This window comes from Podarcis gaigeae (genome assembly GCF_964106915.1).
Source record: "Podarcis gaigeae genome assembly, chromosome: 6".
NCBI lineage: Eukaryota > Metazoa > Chordata > Lepidosauria > Squamata > Lacertidae > Podarcis > Podarcis gaigeae.
In genome coordinates, this window is record NC_139682.1 from 9,594,161 (window position 1) to 9,621,902 (window position 27,742).

Here is a 27,742-nt window from a genome sequence, read left to right on the forward strand (position 1 = left end):
AAGGAACCATTTGGTTACCTGGACCATTATTGTCTAATGTTATGGTTGGTAGCTGTCCAGGGGATGGCCAGAAGTTTTTTCCCCCAAGCCCTACCAACGGGAAATCACATGTGACCTTCCACATCCAAGTCATCTGTTCTGCCATGCAAATATGGCATCTCCTTTAGCATCTAGAGTACCACAGTTGTACTGTAATGGTTAGGATGCCATAGTACCTGGAATGTACCTGAATTGTGATGTTTTTGCTCCTAGTTCACCTGATTATCCTGATGTCTCTCCAGCCCCGATGTTCTCCTGTTCTGCCACCTGGCTTACCCTATGCTCTGGATTCCTTTTTATCCCCAACTTCTAGTTCCTGGTTCCAGGCTGCTGTCTCCAGCCCTGCCTGGTCCAAAGACTGAACCTGAGACTTTCTACATGGAATATAATAAGAGTATCAGGAGAACCTTGCTAGATCAGGCCAAAGACCCATCTAATCCAGCATTATGTTGTCACATTGGCCAAACAGAAGCCTCTGGGAAGCAACAACACCTTCTCCCTACTTGTGATTCTCAGCAACTAGGTTTCAGAGGCATGTTGTCTCCAACAGTGGAGGTAGAACATAGCCAGCAGGACTGGTAGCCATTGATAACCTCACCCTCTTTTGAAAGCCCTATACGGCCTAGGACCCTCATACCTACGGGACCACCTCTCCTGGTATGTCCCATGGAGGACCTTACGGTCTTCAAACAAAAACATCTTGGAGATCCCAGGCCACAGGGAGGCTAGGCTGGCCTCAACCAGAGCCAGGGCTTTTTCGGCTGTGGCCCCGATCTGGTGGAACGCTCTTTCACAAGAGACTAGGGCCCTGCGGGACTTGACCTCTTTCCGCAGGGCCTGCAAGACAGAGCTGTTCCACCAGGCCTTTGGCTAAGGGACAGTCTGACCCCCTCCCTTGGTAATCCCCATAGAACTCTAGCCCAATGGTTGCCATTAATTTGATTCTGAATTGATTTTAGTATGAATTGATTTTAGAATGTATTAATTGTTGTGATTTTATGTAAGCTGTGTCACTTTTACTGTTGTTAGCTGCTCTGAGCCCTGCTTTGGCTGGGGAGGGAGGGATATTATATATATATAAATGAGCTATGCATGCTTCAATATGGTCCAAGTCATCAGAAGTGAATGGGCTAAGATTCTGAATGGATGTCATTGGAGCTTCCTGTGACTGATGATAGAGGCCTTCAGAGTTCTTAAGCTCTTGCAGCGAGAAGCTGATATTTAATTAATAAAATAAATAAAATCAGCAGTTTAGGAAGAACACAACCATCACCGCTATGGGGCTATCATCTACTGGGGCTAGAAAGTTGCAGCCAATTGAAGCTGATCATAGGATCATAGAATTGGAAGGTTCGAAATGACCACGAGGGTCAACTAGTCCAACCCCTTGCAGTGCAGGAAACTTTTGCCCAATGTGGACTCAAACCCATGACTCTGAGATTAAGAATATCTTGCTCTATCAACTGAGCTAAGATGCATGACAGGACCTGTATGATACTTGGACTTAGGTATAATGTATTAAGTGATTTTCTGAAAATATTGGAGTTGAACTACATTTTGTGTTTGAAGCCTGTTTTTGCGTTCAGCAGGATGAGAGCATTTTGCTTTTGTCTTTACTTTAAAAAAACAAAAAGCCTAGGTAAAAGGTTTAACAAGAATTTGCTGTGTCCAAGATAAAGAATGCTAAACTTACTGTCTTCCGATTTCGGTGTAAATGTTCAGAAAGATCCCTCCAACCAGATAGCCAGCTGCAGGACCCAATATGGCAGCAGTGTAGAAAATAGCTGGAAAAGATATCAAGAGAGATACTTGAAAAGGTTCAAAGTTCAAAAAGTCAGTTCTGAATTCTAAAGTTTTGCTGAAGTTCAGATGGGGGGGGGGGGATTCATTGCAGATGTACCAACAGTTTCTCCAAGTTCCCAACATTCTCCCGCTATCACTGGGGAACAGTTGTTTGTTCGCCCACATTAGTACTGCAAAGGGAAAACTTAAGTGCTGTTCGCTTATTAATTTATGCAATAGGTGGGTCCAGAGACGGAGGAGAAATTTGATTCAGATTACATTTAAAGGCGAATCTGTGTAATTCTCACTCTCTGAAACAGTACGAGAAATGAAACACAGCCATCCTTTGAAATTCAGACTGCTCCAACTTTGGCAGTTCTCCAACCAAGCAATGTATCCAAAAATGCATATCCTGTGTAAAAGTGTGAAAAAATCACATAAAAATGTATTGTTTCAGAGGGAAATGCGAAAATTGCATAGATGCACATTTGGAGAATTTTGCACTCAAATGATGATGAATTCTCATGAAGACTTGCTTTTTTAAAAATAAAATAAAATTGCAAACAGAAATTGAAATGTGGAGAACTGAATTTAAGACTTAATAATCCTCTGTGCAAATTGCACTGAGATGGTGGCTTAGAAGGCAATTATAAAATTAATGGTAGTATTAGTAGTAGAAATAATAATAATAGGACTGCAATTAATTCACTGTGCCTGAATAAATCTTAGGGCTTACCCCTTCTGTAGATGACAAGAGGAGGGATGTTTCTTGATTCCATTTTGTGGCTGATGAATGATACGCAGGCAGTCGCAGAGGGAGAACTCATTAACTCCTTTGCATTGCACAGCTCTTCAGCACTCAAGCTGGCTAATTGCTACACCTGTGACTAATGCTTCCTTTTGTGTGTACTATAATTCATTGAGATGGGGCGGGGAAGAGCATTGTGTGACAATGCTGCAAGGATCAGGCTTGCCTTGTGGAGCTAAGGATGTAGTCTGCTAGACAGCTGGTGCTCTTGCACAAGGAGGCAATATAAGGATAAATAATAACTAATATCTTATCCTACCTTCCAAATCTATCTAATGGGGCAGGTGTGTGGGAAGGAGAAAGCAACACCAACATGCCCTCCATGACAGAGGAGGGCTGTACTGAGGAGGAATGGTGGGAGCCTCCCCCTCCCCCTGCTCCTGAATCTTCCCAGGAGCAGGAGGACAGTATAAATTTGGAACAGTGGTTTGCAGAGGGGCACAGTTTCAGAAGGCAGTAGCTGGGAAATACTGGATGGGGAACAGCTAGGAGATGAAACACTGGGAGAGAGAGGGTTAACAGATCCACTGTCTCTGGAAAGCATTCATCTGCTCTCCCCAAGGTCAAGAAGAGCTGAGAAAGTGGCAGAAAAGAAAGGACACAAATCACAGAAGGGACAAGCTCAGATTACAAGACGTAGCAGTGACATGGATTCATAGGGACGTAAAAGGGTGGGATTCTTAATTGGGAGCACTGCCCTTTCTTGGAGATGGGTTCTTTGTTCTCTGGCTGTGATTATTAAAGTTTCTAACTGGTAAGAAGACTCCTTTCCCTTTGTTCTGCTTATCTACTGGCACGGAGGGAGGAAACCGATTCCCTGAAGCCTGACACTTACCAATATACACGGGGGAATAGTTGGACTTGACATTTTCATCCAAATAGGTCACTCCAAGAGTGTATAATGGCGTTGCTCCGATCCCGTGTAGGAACTGTCCGAGCATGAAGACAAACCGGTAACTGGAGAGGCTGGAGACGCTTTCTGTGCACCCCACACTCTGATTGGAGGAGCACAGGCCAATCTCCTCCGAGAAATGTACTTCGTATTGGCTGGTGGTGAACTGGGGCAGCGCAAAGATGACCGACCCAATGCCCATGATCAACACCCCCCAACCCAGCCACCGCGGTTTGTGCCCGTTCCCCCCAAAGTAACTGACAAACGTCAAGCACACGCAGGCGGCGATGTCGTAAGAGCTGGCGATCAGCCCGCTCTCGTAGCTCCGGAGATCGAACCGCCGCTCTATGGAGGTGATGACCGTATTAATGAAGCCGTTCACGGTCATCCCCTGGAGGAAAGAAGCCACACAGAGAAAGAACAAGACCCCCTTGGGCGTGTTGAAGAACTGTAAACAACTCGGTGTGAAGGCTCCCCATCCGCAAACCAGCACTTCTCCTTCTGAGGAGACGTATTTAATGCCTTTGCTGAACTGGCTCTTGTTTTCGGGTCCCTCGTCACAGAGGGGTTTAATGCAGGAGTCCGAAGGGCTGTTTGCGCTGGAGTATAAAGTGCCATTGCTCTCGGAAGTGTTGCAAGATTCCTTGGGACTGGTTGTATCAAAAGTAAGGCTGTTCTCCGCTGGGTTGGACGGGCTGGAGAAAATGAGTTTCTGGGTAAAGTTGTAGCCATTTTCTCCTGCCAAGTTGTGAGGCATTGCCATCAAAGAGGAGCCAAGAGGTGTGTTGTGCTTTTTTCCCTTCTTTTTTCTCCCTTCCCCAGGCTGGCTTGTGTTCTTCTAACAGTGGGCGGAGGTCTCGGCTTTCAGAAGGAGAGAATTGGCAATAAGTGCACCGATGGGTATACAGGCAGTGCTGAGACCTTGAAACAGCTTCATTCTGGAAAGAGATAATCAGGTGGAATGAGGAGGTGCACTTTTTATTTTATTACATTACATTCTTATCCTGATTTTCCTCCATGAAGCAACACTCCCAACCATGCATTTTATCTTTTTAATAAATAAGTAAATAATAAGTAAATTAAAATATATTGATATAAACCAGGCATAGGCAAACTCGGCCCTCCAGATGTTTTGGGACTACAACTCCCATCATCCCTAGGTAACAGGACCAGTGGTCAGGGATGATGGGAATTGTAGTCTCAAAACATCTGGAGGGCCGAGTTTGACTATGCCTGATAGAAACACATACAATATACAGTAAAAGTAGTAAGCGTAACCAACACAAATGCATGTAGAAATAGAAATATTATAAAATTTAAATGTAGACACAATGGGGAGGAAAACCTAAAAGCAACTGAGAATCTTTACACAGTACGTGACTGTCCCAAGGTCACCTAGCGAGTGACCACCAACTTGGATGGCTGTAAAAAAAGAGTTACACAAATTCATGGAGGATAAGGCTGACAATGACTACTAGCTATGTTGGCTATGCCCTGCCTCTTGGCTATATGCCTCTGAATGCCAGTTGTAGAAAACCATTGGTGGGGTTGTGCGGAGGTCCTGATCACTGGCTTCCCATGGACATCTGGTCAGCTATTGTGATTTTGTTGAGATTCGTGCTTTGCAGAGGGTTGGACCATGTGACTTATGGGGTCGCTTCCAAATCTACAACTATGTGATTCTATGTGCTTCTCACAGGTAAGGCCATGGTGTGGTTGCAATTTTACCCCCAGGCATTGCACCCACTTCCTGCGACAACAAATCTAACCAATCCAACTCAATGGTGCAACACTGGAAAGTGTCAATCACTTCTCCGACTTGGGCAGTTATCTTTCCACAAGGGCCGACATTGGTGCCGAAATCCAGCATCACTTGAGCTCTGCAAGTACAGCTTTCTCCCTATTGAAGTGCAGGGTGTTTGGGGACTGGGAAATTCACAGGGAAACCAAAATGCTGGTTTACAAAGCTATTGTACTACCAACCTTACATGGACCACTTAAATCCCCATTTCCAACTCCTCAAAAGATTCCATCAATGGTGTCTCCAAAATAATTTAAACATCACTTGGGAAGACAGGTGAACTAATGCCAGTGTACTGGAAGAAGCAAAAATCACCAGTGTCAAAGCAATGATTCTTCAACATCAACTTCGTTGGACTGGTCATGTTGTGCAGATGCCTGATTATTGTTTTCCAAAGCAACGACTCTATTCCGAACTTAAAAATGGAAAGCATAATGCTGGTGGTCAATGAAAGAGGTTTAAAGACTCTCTCAAGGCAAATCTTTAAAAATGTAGTATAGACACTAACAACTAGGAAACACTGGCCTGCGAGCGCTCCAGTTGGAGAACAGCCTTTACCAAAGGTGTCATGGTCTTTGAAGACGCTTGAACTCAGGACGAAAAGAAGAAACACGCTAAGAGGAATGCACGCTTGGCAAACCCTCACCATGATCAACTCCTGCCCAGAAACCTATGTCCCCACTGTGGAAGGACGTGTGGATCCAGAAGTGGCCTCCACAGTCACTCATGGACTCACTGTTAAGACCTTGGTCATGGAAGAAAATCTTACTCAGCTACAAGTGATCGTCAAAGAAGAAGAAGAAGAAGCACTTTTAGCACTTTTTAGCCACTTTTTGCAACAGCTGAGCACTGCACATGGTTTCTATGCAGACCATGGATGTTCTCACTGTGTGGAGCTCCTACACATGAGTAGAATCTGATCTTCTAGGATTTCTTTATAGTCAACTGTACACAGCACATGGTTGTGGTAGGAAGCAGATAGGATGTCACACATTACCGGCTGATGAAAAGTAGGGCTGTTATGCAACTAGTTCATATTTTGGATCATTTCATTAAGGATGTTTCTCTATTTCTCCTTTGAAATAGGTCATGTTAATCCTATGGGGACACTTGTAATACAAGGACACTATCAGGAGAAGGAATACTTCCCCCGCAAAAAGGATAAGGATGAAAGAAACTCGGGGGGGGGGGGGAGAGAAAACAACGTTTTAGAAGAGAAGCCCAGCATTCCATGGATATGTTATTTTTGGGAAAAAAAGCGATATATAATGGATCATTTTCCTGGGCTTTTAAGCTGTCTTCAGAATAGAAAAGGTTCCTTTTGTGGAGTGTTCTGATTGGCAATAAATAGGTTCACTCTTTGTCCCATCTCAAAGCTGCGGACAGTGCAAGACTGGGGTGCAAATATATTTTGCAGTAGTTTGCATGACTTTATTAAAATACTAATTAAATACTAATTAAAAGCAGAGCAAAGCAGAGCAAAAGCAAAAGCAGAGACATCACCTTCCCAACAAAGGTCCGTATAGTTAAAGCCATGGTTTAACCAGTAGTGATGTATGGAAGTGAGAGCTGGACCACAAAGAAGGCCGAAGAATTGATGCTTTTGAATTATGGTGCTGGAGGAGACTCTTGAGAGTCCCATGGACTGCAAGATGATCAAACGTATCCATTCTGAAGGAAATCAGCCCTGAGTGCTCACTGGAAGGACAGATCGTGAAGCTGAGGCTCCAATACTTTGGCCACCTCATGAGAAGAGAAGACTCCCTGGAAAAGACCCTGATGTTGGGAAAGATGGAGGGCACAAGGAGAAGGGGACGACAGAGGACGAGATGGTTGGATAGTGTTTTCGAAGCTACCAACATGAGTCTGACCAAACTGCGGGAGGCAGTGGAAGACAGGAGTACCTGGCGTGCTCTGGTCCATGGGGTCACGAAGAGTTGGTCACAACTAAACGATTAAACAACAACAACGAATTAAAATACTGCTTAAAAGTTTGCAGAAATCCACACTTTCTAACTCATTAGGAACATAGGAAGCTGTCTTGCATTATCCAGAGTAGACAACAGTGTGCTAAATGGTCCAATGGAATGACTTGGTAGAAGGCAGCTACCTCTGTTTCTGCACCAAGTCAGACCATCTGATTGGTCCATCTGGCTCAGGATTGTCTACACTGATTGGCAACAGCTCTCCAGAGTTTCAGACAGAAGTCTCTCCCAAACCTTCCTGGAGATGTGAGAGACTGAACCTGGGACCTTCTCCCTACAAAGAAGGAATTCTAACACTGAGCCACAACTCTTCTCCTAAGATGCCTTTAGATGATGTTGCTTTCGGTCCACATATAAGCACAGACAGCAATACCCACACAGTCCACAGAAATGGTTTGGGATGCACAATTTCCTTTGCAATGGAGATGGAAATTAGTGCCACCAGATAAACGGCCTCAGCCCTGTATACCTGAAGAAGCATCTCCATCTCCATCATACAACCCAGTTACTGAGCTCCAGCTCCGAGGGCCTCCTGCCAGTTCCCTCACTGTCAGACATGAAGCCACGGGGAACCAGACAGAGGGTCTTCTCTATAGTGGCACCCGCCCTGAGGGACACCCTCCCATCAGATGTCAAACAGATAAGCAACGATTTGACTTTTATCTGAAAGCAGATCTGTTCATGGGAGTTTTTAATTGTTGATTCTAGATTCAGGTAGGTAGCTGTGTTGGTCTGACGCAATCAAAATAAATAAATAAAAATTTAAAAAATTGTCCAGTAGCACCTTAGAGATCAACTAAGTTTGTTCTGGGTATAAGCTTTCGTGTGCATGCACACTTCTTCTGTAACTGTTTGTTATTTAAGTTTCTATTTCAAAATACTAGACTGTCTTTGTCTAGCATCCTTGCCCACCACCATGTTAGTGGTGCAGGTATAGGGCAGTATATCAATAATGATGATGATGATGTTGCTCTTGAAACATCTCTCAAGATTGAATTTAGTCTTTCAAAACACCTTGAAGAATTTCAAAAGGAGGCCAAGCATAAGGTTTCTATTGCTGCAACCGTTGGGTTCTGCTAGCACAGCAGGATTTCAAATTACACTCTGTTAAGTTGTGGGTGAACATCTCAGACGACACAGCGATTCTTCAAACAGCTCTTGTTTATTCCAAGGCCAGAACAGAACTGAACTGAAGGGTTCAGTCAGCCTGCTTATATAGAGCTCCAGTACAACGTAACTGTAACTATTTTCTAAAACTATCCAATCACTTTCGATCCCTTATTTGCATAGCTATCTACAGTATCCCCCTGCGGGCCCAGGGTGAGAACTTCAGTACATAACACACTCCTCCTCCTTCTTCACTGTGTACCCCAAAATCAGCTCCAGAGGATCTCCCAACCAGTAGTAATTGACAGAAGAGGGAGACCTCAACCCGGTCTGCTCCTGTACCTTTTAACAGTAGCCTGATTCTGCAGAAATAAGCAAATGGGGGTTTTCTTGACATGGAAACAATGCATCATCAGTTGTTAACATCTCCAGATAAGACTGCTGTTAAAGGCACCAATGTAGCCTCTGATTTTTATTTTTGTTTTAAGTTGGTAACTAATTCTCACACAGCAAACTTTACTCTCTTCCTTTCTTTAAACATTGTGAGAAGATTATGAGGGCTACGTGCATCAGGCAACCCATTAAAAGAGGGATAGCCACACTCTTTGGGCCTATCGGCACACTTGGATTTTTGAGGGAGTGAGTCCCGTTGCCTCTGATCACTTTTTTGCCAACCCTGAGAGACAGAAAGTGTGTGCATATGCATACCACTTTCCCAAGGAAACTGGGTAAAAGTCAGATCCAGCACAATTAATCTGAGCCTTGAAAAAAATATTATACTGAAAGAGGATGGTGGGGCAAAGAGAGAGGAGCATCACTTTTCCAATTTCTTCATTTGGTTCTAGACATTTTTCAAAGATGAAAAGCTAGCCACTGCCTGACTGTGCCACATTAGCAGTCCCTGCTTTAGACTTACCGTATTTTTTGCTCTATAAGACACACTTTTTCCCTCCTAAAAAGTAAGGGGAAATGTGTTTGCGTCTTATGGAGCGAAAGCAGGCTGCGCAGCTATCCCAGAAACCAGAACAGCAAGAGGGATTGCTGCTTTCGCTGTGCAGCAATCCCTCTTGCTGTTCTGGCTTCTGGGATAGCAACAGAGAGCCTCTTCAGGGCAGTGGGAAGAACGTTCCCCCTGCCCTGAAGAGGCTTCGCGCAGCTATTCCAGAAGCCAGAACAGCAAGAGGGATTGCTGCGCAGCGAAAGCAGCCATCCCTCTTGCTGTTCTGGCTTCTGGGATTCAGAATAATTTTTTTTGTTGTTTTCCTCCTCCAAAAACTAGGTGTGTCTTATGATCTGGTGCGTCTTATGGAGCAAAAAATACGGTACATAGCAGCTTGAAGATGAGTGCAATGTGGGGGCAGAAACTGGCAACACTGAATACCCAATAAATATTAATTTTTAAAAAACCCACAACTTGTCCCCTAACCCCACTGGCCTTGGAAGCAGCGGTTTAAGAAGCGCTCCGACAAAGCTTTTCATCAGAGATTATCATTTTAATCAGCATAACAAGTCACAGGGCCAATTAAAATCCCTCCCTGAAAACTCAGCTGCAACTACTCAGCGCGATGAATGTTATGAGTTAGCTGCCAAATGGCATGTAAAATAATCCTATTTCCCAAGGCATTTCTCAGTGGTAGGTAATCTTCTCTTTCACTCTCGCTGGCTTTGTGACTTTGATAAGGAATTACTATAGCAAATGAGATCCGCTCTTATCTTGTGTTTTCTCATAGCCGGGAGAGGCTTACGCCCTGCAAAGTGAAATTAGTTCCCGCATTGGATGATGTGGCAGAATATAATGGGAGGCCTTGAATATGAGGAGGAGGAGAAAAGTGAGATGCAGAATTACCTGCAAGAGCATCAGAGAACCCAACTCAGATTTGTACATTTGCAGCTTGGTAACCACTGAAATTGTGGAACTATGGGGATGCTACGACATGGGCACAATGTCTACGAGCACAATTCAAAGTGTTGGTGCTGACCTTTGAAGCCCCAAACAGCCTCAGCCCAGTATACCTGAAGGAGCGTCTCCACCCCCATCGTTCTGCCCGGACACTGAGGTCCAGCTCCGAGGCCCTTCAGGCGGTTCCGTCCCTGCGAGAAGCCAAGTTACAGGGAACCAGGCAGAGGGCCTTCTCGGTAGTGGCACCCGCCCTGTTGAATGCCCTCCCATCAGATGTCAAAGAGAAAAACAACTACCAGACATTTAGAAGACATCTGAAGGCAGACCTGTTTAGGGAAGCTTTTAATGTTCAATAGACTATTGTATTTTAATATTCTGTTGGAAGCCACTCAGAGTGGCTGGGGAAACTCAGCCAGATGGATGGGGTATAAATAATTTTTTGTTGTTGTTTAGTTGTTTAGTCATGTCCAACTCTTTGTGACCCCATGGACCAGAGCACGCCAGGCACTCCTGTCTTCCACGGCCTCCTGCAGTTTGGTCAAACTCATGCTGGTAGCTTCAAGAACACTCTCCAAAGATCTCATCCTCTGTCGTCCCCTTCTCCTTGTGCCCTCCATCTTTCCCAACATCAGGGTCTTTTCCAGGGAGTCTTCTCTTCTCATGAGGTGGCCAAAGTACTGGAGCCTCAGTTTCAGGATCTGTCCTTCCAGTGAGCACTCAGGGCTGATTTCCTTCAGAATTGATAGGTTTGATCTTCTGCAGTCCATGGGACTCTCAAGAGTCTCCTCCAGCACCATAATTCAAAAGCATCAATTCTTCGGCGATCAGCCTTCTTTATGGTCCAGCTCTCACTTCCATACATCACTACTGGGAAAATCATAGCTTTAACTAGACATACTTTTGTTGGCAAGGTGATGTCTCTGCTTCTTATTCTTATTCTTATTCTTAGAGCCACAAGTCTTTCGAAGGCCTTCAGGACTAAGACTCTTAACAGGCTCTTTCCCTGGCACCAACATGAGTAGTCTGTTCTCTGCTGCCTCTATATAATTTCACTTTCTTGCCAGCAGCTTTTGGCTATGCAACAAAGCGCTGCATCCTCCCCTCTCAGGCCATCTCCCTGACCAACACTTTCTAGCTCCTTAGCAGCTTTATGGCATGTTGCCTATATCTAGCAATGGGTGGTAAGAAGCTGCTTTATAGTCAGTCAAGCCATCGGTCTCTCCGGCTCAGTAATGCTTACATTGGCAGGCAGTGTAATTCAATCCATGGCACCTCCATGGAAGGGGCAAGGGAGCTAGGCATGTTTAGCTTGGAAAAGAGGAGACTGAGAGGAGATATGATAGGGCTCTCTGAAGGGCTTTCACAGGGAAGATGGAGCAAGCTTTAAGTGACAAGAAAGGAAATGCCCACTAAGCATCAAGAATAGCCTTCTGAGAGTGACAGCTCTTTGATAGTGGAATAGTCTCCTTTGGGAGGTTGTGGACTCTCCTTCCAAGGAAGTTCTAAAGCAGAGGTTGGGTGGTCATAAGTCATGGATACTCTAGTTGAGATTCCTGGACTGCCGGGGGTTGGACTAGAAACAGGGGTCAGCAACCTTTTTCAGCAGGGGGCCGGTCCACAGTTGCTCAGACCTTGTGGGGGGCCAGACTATATATTTGGGGGGGGGATGAACAAATTCCTATGCCCCACAAATAACCCAGAGATGTATTTTAAATAAAAGGGCATATTCTACTCATGTAAAAACACCAGGCAGGCCCCACAAATAACCCAGAGATGCATGTTAAATACAGTGGTACCTTGGGTTAAGTACTTAATTTGTTCTGGAGGTCCATTCTTAACCTGAAACTGTTCTTAACCTGAAGCACCACTTTAGCTAATGGGGCCTCCTGCTGCTGCTGTGCCGCTGGAGCACAATTTCTGTTCTCATCCTGAAACAAAGTTCCTTACCCCAGGTTCTATTTCTGAGTTAGCGGAGTCTGTAACCTGAAGGATTATGGAATCAACTCAAGGGACTGAAAAGGCAAGTAACACCTGTTAGCTTGGATATTGTACGAACTGGGAGACAGCAGGTCTTGGCCACAAGGCTACTTCTTTAATCTCTAAAGCCCTGCAATACGCATCTGAGACCACAGAAAGGGGGGAGATGAGTCAGTTCCCAGTTCTGCTATTGCGTTGCTCATTTTGGTAAACCACACCTGAGTTCCAGTCAAGCAACCAAGTGGTTCAAAGTGTCACCTAAATTGATCTTTATTTTTTCTTAGAGTCATAGACTCATGAAGTTGGAAGGGACCAAAGGGTCATCTAGTCCAACCCCCTGCAAGGGTGACCCCCCCTCTTCTTTAGGAGAAGGGGTCACCAACCCTTTTTGGCCCTTTCGGATATATTTGCAGACTAGATAAGTTGTTGCCGGCACCACAAACACACACCACAAACTGTTCCATGGGGTACAACAAAGTGCTGTTTTTGAGCCTGGTTTCAGAGCAGGGAGGGGCAGGGTAGGCGACCAAGGGTGACCTCTGTGGGTATGTGAAGACCTATGGGGATACATTGGTGACCTCCACTTCAGGAAAGGATCACCGGATTCTGTTCTCTAACCCAGAGCTCCGGGTCTCCCCAAATGACTGAAATTGATAGGGGGAAACGCCACAAGTTGCAAATCCCAAATTCTAAGTCCAAATCTCACCATTGAACATAAGATGTTCCCTGCTGGAAAAGGCCAAAGACCTATCTTGTTCAGCATCCCCTTCTCACAGCAGCAAAAGGGATGCCGGTGGCTCTGTGATCTAAACCACTGAGCCTCTTAGGCTGGCTGATTGGAAGGTCGGCAGTTCAAATCCCCGTGACTCTGTTGCTCTGTCCCAGCGCCTTCAACCTAGTTTGAAAGCACACCAGTGCAAGTAGATAAATAGGTACCACTGTGGCGGGAAGGTAAACGGTGTTTCTGTGTGCTCGGGTTTTCCATTTAAAAATTCAGAAAAGCATGATATTTTTAGATGTTCCTGTTTTATCTGTAAGCCACCTTCAGTCCTTGTCAATAAAAAAAGGACAGGATATAAATAAATATATAATAATAATATTTGTTGTTCCGCCAGCAAATTAACATGTGGCCCCCAGAAGGCTGCCCACTAGGTCAATGTGGCCCTTTGAGCCAAAAGAAATTACTCACTCTTGGTTCCTCTCTGCAATTCAGTTTTGTATCAGAATAAAACCAAGTTACAGAAAAATAAAATAAAGATTTTCAGCCTGATTAACTTGGGACAAGCAAAAGATTTTTTCAGCTGAGAAAGTTGATCAATTAACTGTTGCAGCCGTAAATAGATTTAATGGAATAAAAGAAAAGAAAAACTTCTGAAACTTTTCCTGCAATCCTACCATATGTCTTTCTCAAAGAAAGTCCCTTTGAGTCTTTTGAGGGTTTACAGTATTCCTAGGCAAGTAAGGCTGCAGCCCAAGTCATTTCCTTGAAAGCTGATTTCTTTTTGTTGGATCTTCTCAGAGAGCTGCGTCTTCAAGGCAGCATTGAGCCTGCTATTTTTGGACGTGCTCACGAAGAACCTGAGCGAGACCAGTGAGAATATACAGCCTGTTCTTGCTGAATCAAGGGCTGTGATTTGATTTGGCAGAGTCATTAGAAGCCATTAGTGCTTTGGAGCAACTAATGCACTTTTGCTGGAAGAATTAAAGTTTATTAGCAATTTGCTGGGACTGGAGATGCAGTAGAGGATATGAAAAGAAGAAGAAGTAGAAGAAAAAGGATCCACTTCTGGTTTGAGTAATAGGCTGCAATCTTATGCACATTTACCAGGAAGTAGGTTTCGTTACCAGGAAGTATGTTTTGTGGAACAACGTGGGTTTCACTTTTGAGAAAGCATGCATTTAATGCACTAGTTAGTAGTTAAAACCTTTCAAAAGAAGACTGCACCTTTTTGCAACACATCCATGCATATTATGATGACTACAGAGCCCACCACACAGTAGATTATGTGATGAATCCCTTTTTTCCTTTTGTTAAAGCAAAAAATAATTGGGAATGCTGTTTTTAAGTTGTCTGTATGACTCTTGTCTGTCTGTCTGTCTGTCTGTCTGTGTTACCTTTTATGAGCATAGTTGTAAATATGATGCCTTTGTGATGCAAGGTCTTTATACAAATACATCATCATAATACAATTGTACCTTGGAAGTCAAACGGAATCTGTTCTGGAAGTCCGTTCGACTTCCAAAATGTTCAGAAACCAAAGCGCAGCTTCTGATTGGCTGCAGGAACCTCCTGCAGCCAATCGGAAGCCACAGAAGCCACATCAGATGTTAAACTTCCAAAAAAAGTTTGAAAACCAGAACACTCACTTCCGGGTTTCGATCATTCAAGAGCTGAAACATACGAGTACCAAGGCATTCAACAACCAAGGTACACCTGTAATAATAATACTAGGACAAATCAAGAAAAAATTACAACAGTTAATTTAAGACATACAACAGTTAAAATGCTAAGACAGATTAACATTATTTTCTAATGTGAGTCATCTTTTTTTAAAAATGGATGTCTTTCTTTTCTCGGAACTTCTGTTTAATTCATATGCAAATATATTCAGATTTAATCAGTTAATTAAGTGGTTAAAGTTCACATGACTAACCCATTATGTTTGCCTTCACCAGGTGGCAACCTTACTAATGGCAACATACAATGAAGACAGAAAACCATTAACGGGCAAAAGTGCTTATATATAATGCACCTAACAGCAACGAGGAAGCATGTAAGGTTTATGGCAAGCGTAAGTATAATAAAAATACACTCCAGAGCAATATCTGTGCTGCAGATATTGCAAAGGTGTTGAATGAACTCTAGCTAAGTGGTAGCTGGTATCCAGGCTGGGCTTACAGGAAACCATTTATTTTCATAACAATTAGCGTGGCTGGGCAAGAAAGTAACTGTAGAGTTTAAATAGTCTGAAATTAATGACACTTTGGGCCTTACTGAATGGTGTTGTTACCTGAACAGTGCTAGACTCAGTAATACTTAACTTTCATCCTTGTAACTATTCTATTAATAGCCATCAATCTTAGATAAGTATCTGGCCTTTGTAATGAAAACCACGAAGATAAATTTATATCCACGACTCTCAGGAGAGCTAAAAGCAGAACCAAATCTTGTTTAGAGAAATGAAATGAAAAGAGCCAAAAGGTTTGTTCGCTCTTATGGGTTACTTTGGAGAAAGAGGTTCACCACCCAGATGCTTGCTAGTAATTGATTCTTATCAGCAGCAACACACGCCTCATTAATTGTGCAAATTAATTTGCAGTATCTGGTTTCCTAAGGTAATTCTACAGGGAAGGAACATTTTTGAGGATCTTTCTAGGTCATCGAACTGGGCCTAGAAATGCTTCGATGGGGGTGCAGGGGCTCTCTTCCACTGCACCTCCCCTGAAACTTCGTGAATCACCATAAAAATGCCAAGGGGAAGAGTTGGTGCAGAAAGGCATGATCTTGTTTCAGAAAGTCTTTCCTGAAGATGATGGACAAGATTCTGACAGTCCTGGCAGAATATAGGCAAGCTTCAACAGGGCACAATGGAAGAGCAAAGTTTTATGACCTCAGAGCCAGCTTCAGTGCTGTCAATTAGTTCTGGCATTTCTTAAATCAAAGAACGGCTCCTTGGCTTCAGTAGGACTATAAGTTGGAGAATGTTGGCCGAAGTGACTCATGCACTGGGACTGCACATAATGCTAAATCACACATTGTGTCATCGATTGGTTGGAGTGGGGGGAAGAGATGCTGGAAGCTGAGGAGGTAACGGGGCTAAGTGAGCTGGGAGAGTCTGTGGCAGAGAGGTCCAGAATCAGAGGCAGGAAATTGGGTGGTGAGAGGCCAAGAAGCAGAGATGAGTCAGGCTGGTAAAGAGTCACAAGTATCTCCCCCACCTGGTGTGACAAGAGCCAGTGTGGTGTAGTGGTTAAGAGTGGTGGACTCATAATCTGGTGAACCGGGTTTGATTCCCCGCTCTTCCACATGCAGCTCTTGGGTGACCTTCTCTGAAGTCACACTTCTCTGAAGTCTCTCAGCCCCACTCACCTCACAGAGGGTTTGTTGTGGGGGAGGAAGGGAATGTTAGCCGCTTTGAGACTCCTTCGGGTAGCGATAAAGCGGGGTATCAAATCCAAACTACTCTTCTTCTTCTTCTTCTTCTTCTTCTTCTTCTTCTTCTTCTTCTTCTTCTTCTTCTTCTTCTTCTTCTTCTTCTTCCCTTCCTGCTTGTCTCCCAGAACTAGAAGAGGCATGGAAAGTGTGGAGAAGAGATCAGCATTGCACAGGAACAGCCTCTGATTGCTTGGGGGGGGGGGAAACCCTGGAGAGGAGGGACATACGGCAGTTGTGGGGAGACGGGGACCTTCAGCCTCAGCAACTGCTTCATGAGGGCAAGACTTCCAGATATCAGTTGTTGTGCTCAGTAGGCCTGACAAACCCTGTGCAGATCCTGTTGTTGCAAATAAAGAGCTGACTCCAACTTGCATGGTGTGATTTACTGCTCACTCCTGACAAATGAGGAATATTGTTGGACTCCAACTCCCATCATTGGCCATTGGTAAGAGATGGCAGGAGCTGTATCCAACTGTTCTCCAGCCCTGTAGTGTAGCATGGGTCACAAACTGAATAGTGTGATCATCTTTCATATCAGCATTCCCCAACCAACCTGACACCGTCCAGATGTGGGACACGGGTGGCGCTGTGGTCTAAACCACTAAGCCTCTTGGGCTTGTTACAGATAGGTAGCCATGTTGGTCTGCCATAGTCAAAACAAAAAAAAATCCTTCCAGTAGCACCTTAAAGACCAACTAAGTTAGTTCTTGGTATGAGCTTTCGTGTGCATGCACACTTCTTCAGATATCTTGGGCTTGCCAATCAGAAGGCCAGTGGTTTGAATCCCTGCAATGGGGTGAGCTTCTCGTTGCTCTGTCCCAGCTCCTGCCAACCTAGCAGTTCAAAAGCACACCAGTGCAATTAGATAAATAGGTACCACTGCAGTGGGAAGGTAAACAGTGTTTCCATGTGCTCTGGTTTCCATCACAGTGTTCTGTTGTGCCAGAAGCAGTTTAGTCCTGCTGGCCACATGACCCGGAAAGCTGTCTGTGGACAAACGCCGGCTCCCTCAGCCTGAAAGCAAGATGAGCGCTACAGCCCCCTAGTCGCCTTTGACTGGACTTAACCATCCAAGGGTCCTTTACATTTGCCTTTACCTCCAGATGTTTTGAGCTATAACTCCCATCAGCCCCAGCTAGGGATAATGGAAGCTGCATCCATAACATCTAGAGGGACTTGTGATGGGGAAAGATGTTATATAACCCATTGTCTGGGTTTGTGGTGGAAGCCGCCCAGAGTGGCTGGGGAGGCCCAGCCAGATGGGCAGGGTATAAATAATAAATTATTATTATTATTATTATAAGCAAAATTTAAACTGAATTCGCAGTGCACTCTCCTCTGAAGTGGAGCTCAGACCCCAGATTCCTTCTACCTCTCTACCTTTCAGCAGAGGGAAACCTGTTACAGACTTCTAATAATAGCTCTGCCAGGGAGGTGTATATATAACCTCATTGAAAAAATGTGTGTGGTTATCAAGACATCAGAAGAAGAAAAATCACTCTGCAAATGTTAAGTATGCTTATGGCTAAGCATTATTATTATCATAATAACACAAGAGCCAACTGGATCAGGCCCAGCATCCTGTTCTCACAATGGCGAACCAGATGCCTCCTACCTGGTAACTATGCCTCCGGGTATAGGGCACTATAAGTAAAGGTAAAGGGACCCCTGACCATTAGGTCCAGTCGTAGCCAACTCTGGGGTTGCGGCGCTCATCTCGCTTTATTGGCTGAGGGAGCTGGTGTACAGCTTCCGGGTCATGTGGCCAGCATGACTAAGCCGCTTCTGGCAAACCAGAGCAGCACACGGAAACACCATTTACCTTCCCGCCAGAGTGGTACCTATTTATCTACTTGCACTTTGACGTGCTTTCGAACTGCTAGGTTGGCAGGAGCAGGGACAGAGCAACGGGAGCTCACCCCGTTGCGGGGATTCGAACTGCTGACCTTCTGATCAGCAAGTCAGCAAGTCCAAACTACAAGATAGAAGATTGCACCTAAACATTAGGAAGAACTTCCTGACAGTAAGAGCTGTTCAACAGTGGAATTTGCTGCCAAGGAGTGTGGTGGAGTCTCCTTCTTTGGAGGTCTTTAAGCAGAGGCTTGACAACCATATGTCAGGAGTGCTCTGATGGTGTTTCCTGCTTGGCAGGGGGTTGGACTCGATGGCCCTTGTGGTCTCTTCCAACTCTATGATTCTATGATTCTAAGTCCTAGGCTCAGTGGTTTAACCCACAGCGCCACCTGCATCCCTATAGGGCAGTATATAACGTCAATAAATAATAATAAAATAATAATAAAATCTAGAGAAACATAAAACCAGCAATGATGGAATCTATACCATGTATTGCACTTGAAATGGCTTCAAGGCAACACAGAACAATAAAACAAATCCTAAATGAATTGCCACCCAAATAGAAAGAAAAAGGATTAAAAACTGCAAATTGAATGACCAGCAAATGTTCTCAACCATCACTAAAAGTATCGGAGACCATTTGTTGTCTCCAAGCATGAATGATGCACTTTTTAAAATGTACTGGGAGAGCAGTCAGATGATAACCCCCCCCCCCCAGCCCTGCTCTTTATTTTGTTTCCAATCTGTAATCAATAGATTTATTTTGGCAGCATGCAGTGGGATAGGATGCAGAGCTCATTTCACGTCACATTCACTGAACTGGAACTGTTTATAAAACATTGATTCTAACATGCTATGAGATGTGAGCTGACCAAACAAATTAGTCCAGCTTCTGGAGCCTGACAGAGCCAACCAGTCCATTGACAAGAGTTGCATGGAGTTCTGCATAACTCGAGACCTGCAAGGCAGAACACAGCCCATACCGATCGTGTCGTAATAGCTCACCAGGGACACTATCAGTCTCATGTTTTCACTTCCTGCTTGGGACTGCAAGCCAAAGAAGGAATGGGAGATTCTAAACACCTAGCAGATTGCAACAAATGACATGGGTGGGCTGCATTAGTTCCTGTTGCCAGATCAGTTCCCAAGACAACCAGACTAAAAGTGGGCATCCTTCATTTTGGTCCTTCCAGAACAGGCTTCCTCAACCTCAGCCTTCCAGATGTTTTTGGCCTACAACTCCCATGATCCCTAGCTAGCAGGACCAGTGGTCAGGGATGATGGGAATTGTAGTCTCAAAACATCTGGAGGGCCGAGGTTGAGGAAGCCTGTTCTAGAACAAAGAATCTGTGCCCCTCCAGAATCCCCATCAGCCCCAGTCAGAGCATTGCAAGTACAGCATAAATCGTATAAAATAATTAACAAACCTTCAGTAAAATCATCTGTAAAGCACTATTAATAAAGCAGCAATTGCAGAAAAAGTTGTTATTGACAAATCATTACAGCATTTATAATCTATAAAACAATATTAACAAAATAGGAACCAAAAACAAGCTAAGCACTGTGAAGTTTATACACACTTTCCATGCTCCCATGACTCATAATATTATATTTCACTCTATTCAGTTTGTTAAAATATACACAATGCTTGTTGCTAAGCCAGCTCAGCCATGAGATCCCAGAGTGGTGTGCAAAATAACAAATTCAAACAGAAAGCCATACCAAACAGCACAATTGGGTTAGAGATTAGAGCAAACAGCATTCACTTCAAAATATATACCGCCAGGTGTGCCAACTTGAATAAAACATTGGGGGGGCTGGCCCCCCATCAGATATTTTATGGGGGAAGTTGGTCCCTATGTATACTGCTGCTCCAGCGATTTAGGAATAGACAGAAAAATGCAGACAGAATAGACAGAAAAACACCAGGTTGAAAATATACATCTTAAGCTGACACCAAAAGACCACTAACCAGAGAGACCTGGACCTCCAAAGTGGGGTGGGCAAGATCCGTAACCAGGGCACCACCACCACTGAAATCGCCCATCCTATGACACTGCAACCATGGGTTACTCCTATTGGTGGAACCATGAAAAAAGACCTCTGTTGCAAATCTCAAGGTCCAGACCAGCAGAGGTTGTCCTTTAAGGTTTTGGTTCCCTAAGCCATTCAGGGCATTATATGTAGAAGTCAACACCTTGAACTGAGCCCAGTATGAACGGGCAGGCCAGTGCTGTTTGGACCCCACCATTTGCAAAGGAAGCTTCTTATGTATTTGAAAACATGAACAAAGGAAAGCCTTTATCTCGATCGTGGTTTCTGGCTCTCCTCCCAGGGCAAAGCAAATTAAAGAGATAATGATTCACCATCTTTGTGTAAACAAAGCATCAGCTTTTGTGGAAACATTTGCATGCTTTCCAACAGTTATCAGATAGAAAATAGATACACTTCTGATGAAGTAGGCTGCACACCGGCTCAGCTCAGATACTGTAGCAATTCCAAACAATGGGCTTGTATCCAAAGCAGTGCTAAGTCACTCGTCCCATTGTTAGTGCAAGGACTTCTGCTTCCGCAATGGAGCTCTTCGCCTCTCCTCCCCCACTGCACACCCACTAAACCCAGAGCACATTTGGGATGGGAAAAGGCATGAGGAGAAAGGGGACTTCTGTTGCATGCATGGCTAAGAAAACGAAACTATGGTTTGGGGCAATGTGTGAATTGAAAGATGTAGCTAACCAAATGCTGTCTAGTCAAAACAAAACAAAATTCCTTCCAGTAGCACCTTAAAGACCAACTAAGTTAGTTCTTGGTATGAGCTTTCGTGTGCATGCACACTTCTTCAGATACAATCTGGTATCTGAAGAAGTGTGCATGCACACGAAAGCTCATACCAAGAACTAACTTAGTTGGTCTTTAAGGTGCTACTGGAAGGAATTTTTTTTGTTTTGACTATGGCAGACCAACACGGCTACCTATCTGCAAATGCTGTCTAGGTTTGTCATTGCTTTAAAAGCAGAGACATCACCTTGCCAACAAAGGTCTGTATAGTTAAAGCTATGGTTTTCCCAGTAGTGATGTATGGAAGTGAGAGCTGGACCATAAAGAAGGCTGATCGCTGAAAAATTGATGCTTTTGAATTATGGTGCTGGAGGAGACTCTTGAGAGTCCCATGGACTGCAAGAAGATCAAACCTATCCCTTCTGAAGGAAATCAGCCCTGAGTGCTCACTGGAAGGACAGATCGTGAAGCTGAGGCTCCAATACTTTGGCCACCTCAGGAGAAGAGAAGACTCCCTGGAAAAGACCCTGATGCTGGGAAAGATTGAGGGCACAAGGAGAAGGGGACGACAGAGGATGAGATGGTTGAATAGTGTTCTTGAAGCTACCAGCATGAGTTTGACCAAACTGCAGGAGGCAGTTGAAGACAGGAGTGCCTGGCGTGCTTTGGTTCATGGGGTCATGAAGAGTCGGACACACTAAACGACTAAACAACAGCAAGCTAACTAGAATTGGAAATCGGGGTTTTCAGTGGGTTGTTTTATTGTCTGAAATTTAAGGCAGGTGCACTGCCTCTGGAAGATATTGAGGCTAGAATCTAGAGCGCCAAGGAAATGGGAAATGGAAATAGACAACCAGCCTTCAACCATAGTTGGTCTGTACATGTTATGTACTGAGTTGAATAGGATCCAAAATGCAGCAGCCTGATTGGTCCTAGAACAATAGGATCCAGAATGCAGCAGTTTGATTGGTCTGCAGGGTCCACCCAATCCAGCTCCAGGTGGAAGCGAATCAGCAACCTGATTGGCCTACAGGAGAATCCCGGAATTAGCCAATCACGTGGGGCCCATTGTGTAAATAATGTATATAAAGCAGACATTTGGGGGGAACTGGCATTCCTCACTACTATGAGCTGAATAAAGAGCATGAAATCCACACTCGAGTATATTTCAGTACATTTGGAAGCTCCATGGTTTGTGTGCCATAGTTCTCAGAAACCATGGTTTGTGTTATGTTCAAATAATGCTACTGTGGAGTGGATTAGGATAACGGCAGAAGCAGCAGCAACAACAAAAATTATTATTTGTACCCTGCCCATCTGACTGAGTTGCACCAGGCCCTCTGGGAGGCTTCCAGCATACATAAAAACATTAAGCATGTAAAAAATTCCCTATACGGGGCTGCCTTCAGAGGTCTTCTAAAGGTTGCATAGTTACTTATCTCCTTGGCATCTGATGGTAGGGCATTCCACAGGGTGGGTGCCACTACCGAGAAGGCCCTCTGCCTGGCTCCCTGTAACCTCACTTCTCGTGGTGAGGGAACTGCCAGAAGGCCCTCAGAGCTGGACCTCAGTGTCTGGGCTGAACGATGGGGGTGGATGAAAGTAAGCAGAATGAGTAAGTTGGGTGGGTTTGTCTTCCTGTTTCTATATTATTTCACATTCTGGTATATATTAGGGTCATTACCTATTTTAGCAGAAACCTCCTTCCCTTTAGCCTACATGCAAAAAACCACTAGAGCTATCTCAGAAATCTATGCTCTCCACCCTGTGAATTGGACCTTTTTGGCCTTCCCTTCTGCCTCTGGTATTTAGAATGCAAGAAGCAGAGCAGTGAAAATGGAGTCCTGATGTATTTTGCATATGTTACGGGTCTAGGACCTCCATGCTCTGGCGCTTGATGATGATGTCACTGCCGAGTGCTAGAATTCAGAAGTCTCTGTGCAGGTCCAGCGTACATATGAAAATCCAGGCATTTTTTGAGCCCAGTAGGCTGGGAAACCAGCACAAAAGCATTGATCACTGACCAATGCCAACCTATGAACAAGCCCTTTGATAAAGGATCTTAAGAATTGTTCAAAGTGAGAATTTCAGTAATTCACCAGCAGAATATATAGTTGGAGCTCATGTCTAGTATGGAGAGCACACCAGGAAATAGTATGTAGAGTACAAAAAGGAAATGCTCAAAGCTATAGCTGGAGGCCGTGCAAATACTCTGATATCTCCTTTCTTTAAAAACCACAACGTCTGCTTTTCAAGCAACACCTAAACCATGGGTAGGCAAACTAAGACCCGGGGGCCGGATCCGGCCCAATCACCTTCTAAATCGGGCTCACGGACAGTGTGGGAATCTGTGTGTTTTTACATGAGTAGAATGTGTGCTTTTATTTAAAATGCATCTCTGGGTTATTTGTGTGGCATAGGAATTCGTTCATTTTCCCCTCCCCCCAATATAGTCTGGCTCCCCACAAGGTCTGAGGGACAGTGGATTGTCCCCCTGCTGAAAAAGTTTGCTGACCCCTGGTTTAAAACTATCTGTGCAACTCCACCGGCAAGAGACTGGCCACGAAATGAAAAAAAAAAAAGGTCACCTGAGCCTTATAAATTGCAAGACGGCCCAAATATTTATGTCACAGATATTACCAAAGTGTCTGACAAATGATGTTTGCATACAAAAGCCAAATACACTTCCCACTGCCAGCTAAATACTTTCCTCCAAAGCAAAGCTTTTCTGCCCAAATGTCTTTGAACCTTTGTGACCCCACCCCTCTCTTTCCATTTCAATTTTGGTCTATCAACCTGACGTGACCAATTGCAGGGCTCACTCACTTGGCAAATGAAAAATAGACTTTCACTCTTTGTTGTAGGAGTTGGGTTGCTATGCCTTTAAGTATACAAGGGTTGTGTATGCCCTCTCTAGTCCCTCAGCTTCTTTCTTTTTTCCTATTTGTTATTGAGATCCAGTGTGGTGTAGTGGTTCGAGTGCCGGACTAGGACCTGGGAGACCAGGGTTCAAATCCCCACTGCGGCATGGAGCTCACTTGGAGTCAGTTGCTGCCTCTCAGCCTAACCTACCTCACAAGGTTGTTGTGAGAATAAAACGAGGAGGTAAAGAAACACATTGCCACCTTGGAGGGATCCTTGGATCTAGCCTTGTTCAGGAGCATTGCTCCTGTCAAAGTGCTTTTCCCTGGCTGGTACATGTCCTTGAACTGATAATACCCTCTATGCATGGCTGGCTGTAGAAACATCTGTGTGCGTGGAAGTGCACCAAAACCTCTGGCTTTTGCAAGCTAGTTTATAACCTACTCTAAGAGCCTCCATCCTTGGGCTAAAGATAGTTGCCTGCCACTGAGTTAAAGGAGCACAACTGGAACATAACCAGTGACCACCAAAGTTGGATGAGAGGCTATCAAATCCACCACTGGTTTGTAATAAATGGACTTGACCCCAGACTTCTAGGTGGTGAGGTTAAACGGGGAAATTGATGTTTTGATGTGAATGATTTTTGGACTAGGGGGGAAGGTGAGGTTTTGGATTTGTTAATGAGTGGGTCTGAGAATTGCTTTGTTTATTATTTGAGTATCTTTTTTTTAAGGGTGTTATGTTCTATGCAGTGCTTTTCTTCTAGAAAAAGAGGTGCCAGTATTCACCATAAAGTTGTTACAGTAAGTGCTACACTTCTAACCAGTGCTTTTCTTTTAGGTGAAAAAGTTGCCGGTACTGCGTACTCTTGAGTACCCCCAATATATAAAATATTAGTGTATTGTATAACACACACACTGATTCCCCCCCCCCCCATGGTAATATGTATCTCCTTTTTTTGCTGTTAATTGCTTGTAGACCTTTGGGTGACAAGTGAATAATAAGATCACCAGTGTTGAAGCAATTATACTTCAACATCAACTTCAATGGACTGGTCATGTTGTGCAGATGCCTGATTATCGTCCTCCAAAGCAACTACAGTGGACGCTCGAGTTGCGAACGTGATCCGTGCGGGAGGCATGTTTGCAACCTGCGACCCACACGTCTGCACATGCATAGGTTGCGATTCGGCGCTTCTCCGCATGCACAAATCATGATTTAGCGCTTCTGTGCATGTGCAAGTGCTGAAACCCAGAAGTAACCCATTCCAGTACTTCCGGGTTCATCGCAGTGCGCAACCCGAAATCGCGCAACCTGAAGCCCGAGGTATGACTGTACTCTATTCCAAACTTAAAAATGGGAAGCGTAATGCTGGTGGTCAACAAATGAGGTTTCAAAACTTTCTGAAGGCAAATATTAAAAAATGTAGTATAAACACCGACAACGGGGAAACACCGGCCTGCGAGTGCTCCAGTTGGAGAACAGCCTTTACCAAAGGTGTCTTGACCTTTGAAGACACTTGAACTCAGGACGAAAAGAAGAAACATGCTAAGAGGAAGGAAACCCTCACCGTGATCAACTCCCACCCGGAAATCCATGTCCCCACTGTGAAAGGACGTGTGGATCCAGAATCGGCCTCCACAGTCCCTGTTAAAACTGTGTTTATGGAAGACAATCTTACTTGGCTATGAGTCATCGCCGAAGAAGTTTAGTAAATGAAAATGAAATGAAACTGACTGCAAGCACAAATGCACCAACCATATGCACACCTTACAATTAAAGTTCATCCAATGCACATGTGCTTTAAATGGGTATTGGGGGCATTTTAGATGTATGGCATGGACCTGCCCCTTGAGGTCTATGGGGAAGTGGAGCATTGGGAAGAGAGATCAAAGGTGGGTGTTTACCATCCTTCCTTCCTTCCTTCCTTCCTTCCTTCCTTCCTTCCTTCCTTCCTTCCTTCCTCCCCAGGAGGCCTTTTTGAAATATTAGGCATAAATTTTGTTCCCAGTGCCAAGGGGTGGGGGAAAAATATTCCTTTTTTAAAAGACACACACATCACACTGCCAAATGGACACAACATTTTCTTCCCAAGATAAGGGTATATAATGTTTCCGTTGCCAGGCACAAACATCTGTTGGCATTCCAAGGGGCTCATTTTGCATCTCTGGGAGAGATGGACATTTTGTCAAACCAGATCTCATACTCTTGAGAAACAGCAGCATTGCACAGCAGCTGTCGCAGAGGGATATGTTTCTTCGGAAATTGCAAATCCTTCAAAAGCATACTTTTCAGCTTTGATTGCATTTTAAAGAAAAAAAAGGGGTGGAGGAAAGGTCACCCCACAAGAGCTGTCTTGCTCACCCTGTCCCATACTATTTCCTTTTTCTGACCCATCCAGGCTAGCTTTAGAGATGTGGTGGCCTGGCAATGCACTTCTGGTTGGGTCCTAGAAGGAATCCCATAATAACCCACTCTGTTTTATATCCCACCTTTCAGACCAACTTGTGACTGACCCTGGGTGGAATTCAGAAATCCCCTGATGTGAAAAGAAGGTACTTTGATGCATGTAAAGGGCAGGAGGTCCTTAACTCCTGCATTTTTCCTCCTCCAGATGCAGCCCATGCCCACTCCAGATTCCACGCCATTCTGGAAGCACCCCTGACCTTTAGGAGTAGCTCAGAGAGGGACATGCAAGAGGCAGCTCCATCACTTCAAATTGGACTCTGGACTCAAGCTTTACCCCTTTCAGGGTTCCAAAAGAATGGCGATAGCTCTTGAAATTTGCAGCCAGCCAGATCAACCAAGACATGAAAATACAGTCGTACTTTGGATCTCGAACACCCTGGAACTCGGACGTTTTTGCTACTGAACACCACAAACCCAGAAGTGATTGTTCCAGTTTGCGAATGTTCTTTTGGAACCCGAGCGTCTGATGGGGCGTCCGCTGCTTCCAATTGGCTGCAGGAGCTTCCTGCAGCCAATCAGAAGCCACAATTTGGTTTTTGGACATTTTGGAAGTTGAACGGACTTCTGGAATATATTCTGTTCAACTTCCAAGGTACGACTGTAATGGCAATCTGTTCCCCAACCTCAGGAGAAAAATGGAATAAGGGGATTCACATAAATAATTTGTTTATCACCTACATGTTGTCCATAGAACATAGCATTTCCTCATGTGACTCTTGAACTCTTTCAAAAGTGCTGGAGAGCTAGTTCCAGTGTGAGAGAGAGCCAGTGGGGTGTAGTGGTTAAGAGCGGTAGACTCGTAATCTGGGGAACCGGGTTCGTGTCTCCGCTCCTCCACATGCAGCTGCTGGGTGACCTTGGGCCAGTCACACTTCTCTGAAGTCTCTCAGCCCCACTCACCTCACAGAGTGTTTGTTGTGGGGGAGGAAGGGAAAGGAGACTGTTAGCCACTTTGAGACTCCTTCGGGTAGCGATAAAGCAGGATATTAAATCCAAACTCTTCTTCTTCTTCCATTCATTCTCAAGCCACAGGCACAAAGTGGCATGTTTGTGGGAAATAGCTTGGGCTTTTGTCAGGTATACTGAAGGGAGGGGGGCAGGCTTGTAGTAGGAGCCCTGCTAGAGAACTGTATATAACCTTGGGTGGACCTAGACACAGGAAAAAACCCCGCTATAAATAAGTCAAAAATTAGATCTTTATGACAAAAGAAAGAAATCCCTATGGATAACCGCATTTTAAAATTTCCTGCTCTCTGGTGCCATCTGGTGTTGCGTGTTTATAGTGCATTCAAATAGCTGTTTCTTTACTAATGTAGCTGAGTCCGTTGTTAA

At 44.5% G+C, this 27,742-nt stretch overlaps 1 protein-coding gene across 3 annotated transcripts in view; it reads right to left on the reverse strand.

Annotated features, from left to right (window-relative positions):
- SLCO4A1 (solute carrier organic anion transporter family member 4A1) overlaps nt 1–27,742 on the reverse strand; it is a 64,212-nt gene that overhangs the window by 28,008 nt on the left and 8,462 nt on the right. Inside the window, exons 1-3 of one of the 3 annotated variants that reach the window (XM_083744267.1) lie at nt 26,770–26,832; nt 3,465–4,459; nt 1,733–1,823 (exon numbers count right to left, since the gene is read on the reverse strand). In XM_083744267.1, the coding sequence (XP_083600393.1) occupies nt 1,733–1,823; nt 3,465–4,284 (911 nt within the window). In that variant the 5' untranslated portion in view covers nt 4,285–4,459; nt 26,770–26,832. Of the gene's footprint in view, nt 1–1,732; nt 1,824–3,464; nt 4,460–20,273; nt 20,549–26,769; nt 26,833–27,742 lie in introns of those variants that run through there. The other 2 variants (XM_083744266.1, XM_083744265.1) reach the window with 2 other exon arrangements.